Source organism: Bidens hawaiensis, unplaced genomic scaffold (genome assembly GCF_021521415.1).
Source record: "Bidens hawaiensis isolate Kalapana, Puna unplaced genomic scaffold, B.hawaiensis_p1.1 tig00070568_1, whole genome shotgun sequence".
NCBI lineage: Eukaryota > Viridiplantae > Streptophyta > Magnoliopsida > Asterales > Asteraceae > Bidens > Bidens hawaiensis.
In genome coordinates, this window is record NW_027502402.1 from 13,100 (window position 1) to 17,687 (window position 4,588).

Genomic DNA, 4,588 nt, shown 5'->3' on the forward strand with positions numbered 1-4,588 from the left:
CATATGTTTTGTAGAGCTGAGGGTCTTTCTGGAATCCACCTCTCTATCCCATTGGATAGGGGTACGGTGTGCCCACATCCCACCATTCCCAGACCCTACTTGTAGCTTTACTATTGATGGGATTCCACTGGGTATGATTGATTGACTTGCATGTGGAGAAAGAAATTTAACAAAAGTTGGTTATTATCTTTATGTCATTTCCATCAATTTTTCCTTTTAAATTAATCTATGTCATTCAAATATAAGATCAATGGATTATATCTAACTTTACTCTGTCATTCTTTTTCATATTTCATATTTTTATATTTTAACCTTACCCTTTATTTAAGCTATCAAAAATTATATATTACCATTCTAAGTTCAAAAATATTATTGAAAATACATGAATATATTTATTGAAAATATATGAGTTGTATTTAGAAGTCCAAAAACAAAAGGGCCGAAACCCCAAACCAAACATACATAGAAAACCCTCTCCTAATACTTTGTTCTAGTGTTGTGTTATATTTTCTCATCTTACATATGAGTTCTTACTTTGAAATAAATTAATCAAATATAATAATACTTTACACTCAAAAGTAGAAAACAAGCGAACACTCTATCCGTAAAATATTATTGACTCTCATTCAAAAAAATATAAAATATTATTGAGAAACACCAACGTTCAAATTCGAATTCAAAAAGCCACATGCTGAAAGAGTGCTCAACATTCAAAATCAAAATCTTAAAAAAAAACAAGACCCTTGTGAAACCCAATGCCTTCACATTCACACTTCCACCCCTAACTTTCCAGACTCATCCCAAACCAACCCCTCACTCAAGGCCCAATGTAATGTAACAGACAAGAGCCCCGTGGGGCCCATCAGTTGTCCGCTCCTAACGAATACCTGGTTTAATCCAAGGGCCAGGATCAACCCTTATTTCAAATCACATTCTTTCCCTCTTTCAAAAGCAGCATTAAATAACCCCCTCAATTCCTCTGCTTTTTTAAACCCTTCTTTTCTTCTGACAAAATCAAACCGATACTTTCTTTCAAAATCAAACTAATTCAAGATTTCGATTTGGGTTTCTTGTTCGATCGAAACCCACTAAAACCCACAAACGCCGTTCGATTTCTTGAGTTTTTGTTCGTCAATTTTAAAACCCTAGTTTCTGCTATCTTGATGTCAATGGTGACTAATAACCGGAAATTGACGTCGTCTCTGGCCAAGCGCCAGGCGTCGGAGAATTTCTCCGGGAAATCGGCGGCGGTGCCGCCGCGTATGGCGAAGAAACGCACTGCTCTGGCCAATGTTACAAACCAGAGACCTTCGTCTACTTTGGTATAGCCAAATTCTTTAAATAATTTGTTTATTTTTTGTGGGTTTCTTGATAATTGATCGTCAAGTTGTTGTCAATCGAATGTTTGTTGTTTTGATTTTGGTAATCGATGATGATTTGCAGTATCTTGATTTTTGGTTTCTTGAATTAGGGTTTTGGTTAGTTGTTCATAATCTTGATAAATTATGATGGTAATAGTAGATTAGAGTTTTAAAAGATTTAATCGTTCGAACTTTTATGTTTTAATTTTGATTAACGATGATGATTTGCAGTAATTTGATTTTGGGTTTTCTTGAATTAGGGTTTTGTATAATCTTGATAAATTATGATGACGGCAGTAACTTAAAACTCAGAAGTTGTTTTAATTGATAAAAGATGACGAATTGATTATGGGTTTTCTTTAATTTTTATTAATCTTTTATATTCAAGACACTAATAACTGAATGAACTGTGTTTTGTTTAGATGGTACCGAGTGTTTCCAAGGTCGGTGACTCGAAAAAAGGATCTGTGAATGCGAATAACAGTTTGAGTAAGAACACAATCATACCCAGAAAAGATGAAACTGTGCCCAAGGTTTCAAAGATCAATGTCCCTCCGGTTGTCTCTCCGTCTAAATCAGACGGGTTATCGGTTTCCATGGACGGGTCGATGTCCACTTGTGACTCGTTAAACAGCCCTGATGTCGAGTACATCGACAGCAATGACATTGCAGCAATCGAGTCCATCGAGAGGAAAACGAGCAGCAAACTCAACATCTCAGATCATGTGGAACAAACTGGTAATTAAATAATATATATATAAATTTTCATTTATAATTTTTTTGATGTGTAATTAATATGTTTTATATTTGTTAACAGCTAATGTGTGCAAAAGAGAGATACTTGCTGAGATTGGAACAAATGACAAGGTGGTTGATCTTGATGTGGATTTCATGGACCCGCAGTTGTGTGCAACGATTGCTTGTGACATTTACCAGCATCTTCGTGCATCCGAGATGAAAAAGAGGCCTGCTGTTGATTTCATGGAGAAGGTGCAGAAAGATATTAATGCTAGCATGCGTGCGATCTTGATCGATTGGCTTGTGGAGGTTGCTGAAGAGTATAGGCTTGTGCCGGATACACTGTATTTGACGATTAACTACATTGACCGGTATCTTTCTGGAAACCTAATGGATCGCCAACGGTTGCAGCTGCTAGGTGTCGCGTCTATGATGATTGCATCGTAAGCGTTTTTTTTTAAATTTCTTTGTGTTATTTGAATTATATGCATATTTTTGTTGAAAAGAAATTGAAGTAATTTGAATAATGTTTCAGGAAGTATGAGGAGATTTGTGCACCACAGGTGGAAGAATTTTGCTATATAACAGATAATACATACTTTAAAGATGAGGTAAGTGTGTTTTTTCGTGGTTAATATAAGTTATTGCTAAGAGGGTCCATTTGACTAACAAGTTTGACTTTTGTTAGGTGTTGCAAATGGAGTCTAAAGTTCTGAGTTTTTTGAAGTTTGAATTGACAGCCCCAACAGTTAGGTGTTTCTTGAGAAGATTTGTTCGCGCTGCTCATGGTGTAAATGAGGTAAAAACTTAACTTTTGGGCTTTCGAATCGGTTAATTAAACCGGTCGGTTTCTATGTGTAAACGGGCGGGGTCATGTGTTAATTAAATCATTGGGCTATAATGCGCTTTCATACTTTTAAATGGGTCAGTTTTAATGAGTATATGGGCCATAATAGCACTTTTATACTTTCAAATGGGTCACTTTCTGGCTTGTCAATGGGTGTTATTTTGTTTTTAGTGGATCAAATGTGTTAATCAAATTATTGTGTTTTCTAATGGATCATAGGGGTCCAATTAGATCATGAGCAATAATACTTTCTAAAGAAAAGTAGATTATTTTAAATGTTTTAAGGGCAAACAAGTGTATTCAGGATGGCCCGACTCTACACTGACCCACTTGACCCGAACATGTTTTTAACCGTTACTCAACCCGTTCATTTTTTCAGGCTCCATCAATGCATTTGGAGTGTTTGGCAAGCTACATATCCGAGTTATCTCTTGTAGAGTATAACATGCTGCGCCACGCCCCGTCTCTTGTTGCTGCATCTGCGATATTCTTAGCAAGATTCATACTTTTCCCATCCCAAAATCCTTGGGTATGTCCCTGTCACATTCAAGCTCATAATTATTATTTTTCCAAATCATATTATACCAAAGTTTTAATAAATTCATAATAATTCTACAGAACTCAACATTGAAGCATTACACTCAGTATGAGCCATCAGAACTGTTTGAATGTGTCAAGGCTCTGCATACACTTGTTTCTGAATGCCCGAATTCGAGTTTGCCAGCAATTAGGGAAAAGTACAGTCAGCATAAGGTAAGTATTATTATTTGATAAATACATGGTTGTAAAAGTCGCGCCTAGGCGCCGAGTACTCAACGAGTAATCCCCGCCTAGGCCGAGTTCTCGGTGAGCCATCCCCGAGTACTCTCCGACTAAGTCGAGTACTCACCGACTAAGGCCGAGTACTCCCAACTCCCCAATCGGCCGCCTAACGTCCGCCTAGCGATTTTTGCAACCTTGGATAAATATATATTGTTTTGGTGATTTTTACATGGGTTTGAAGTTAATATGGTGTATTTTTTTTTGGTGTGAAACAGTACAAATTTGTTGCAAAGAAGTATTGTCCTCCATCCATACCAATGGAGTATTTCATGAATAACTAGTTGACAGATGACATGTGAAGGAAGGTATGGAGTAGTGTTTGGAGATGACATGTGAAGGAAGGTATGGAGTAGTGTTTGGAGAACAAATGGTTAACAGAGATGAGAAGCTGCAATTTTTTAGTTCAATGTTTTGTTGGAAGGTTGCTTCATTTCATGTTAATAGTGTTTGGAGAACAAATGGTTAACAGAGATGAGAAGCTGCAATTTTTTAGTTCAATGTTTTGTTGGAAGGTTGCTTCATTTCATGTTAATAGTGTTCTTGTGTTGATGAATGATGGATGGTATTATTAGAATCTTGAAGATATTAAATGGTTAACAGAGATGAGAAGCTGCAATTTTTTAGTTCAATGTTTTGTTGGAAGGTTGCTTCATTTCATGTGGTATTATTAGAATCTTGAAGATATTAGATGCTATTTTTTATCTTACTTCTATTCTAGTTCAAAATAATGAATTAAATGTTGGTGTTAAATTGAATGTTTATACAAAAATATATAAATAATTAATGTTTTTTAAACACGTGGAAGCATTATATAATTAAA

The 4,588-nt window shown here is 35.9% G+C and overlaps 1 protein-coding gene across 1 annotated transcript; it reads left to right on the plus strand.

The window, feature by feature from the left end:
• Positions 1-1,018: 1,018 nt before the first annotated feature.
• LOC143605651 (cyclin-A1-1-like) lies at positions 1,019-4,193 on the plus strand. The gene is made up of 9 exons (XM_077081685.1): positions 1,019-1,322; positions 1,784-2,099; positions 2,179-2,542; positions 2,635-2,710; positions 2,788-2,898; positions 3,326-3,475; positions 3,565-3,699; positions 3,984-4,073; positions 4,119-4,193. The coding sequence occupies exons 1-8, from the start codon at positions 1,164-1,166 to the stop codon at positions 4,047-4,049; spliced, it is 1,377 nt and encodes a 458-aa protein (XP_076937800.1). The 5' UTR covers positions 1,019-1,163; the 3' UTR covers positions 4,050-4,073; positions 4,119-4,193.
• Positions 4,194-4,588: the final 395 nt, after the last annotated feature.

Bases quoted from the DNA above. Each gene is read 5' to 3' on its own strand.
- LOC143605651 (XM_077081685.1), top strand. From the start codon at position 1,164: ATGTCAATGGTGACTAATAACCGGAAATTGACGTCGTCTCTGGCCAAG. The intron at 2,100-2,178 runs GTAATTAAATAA...ATTTGTTAACAG, and splicing joins AGATCATGTGGAACAAACTG to CTAATGTGTGCAAAAGAGAG. The intron at 2,543-2,634 runs GTAAGCGTTTTT...ATAATGTTTCAG, and splicing joins GCGTCTATGATGATTGCATC to GAAGTATGAGGAGATTTGTG.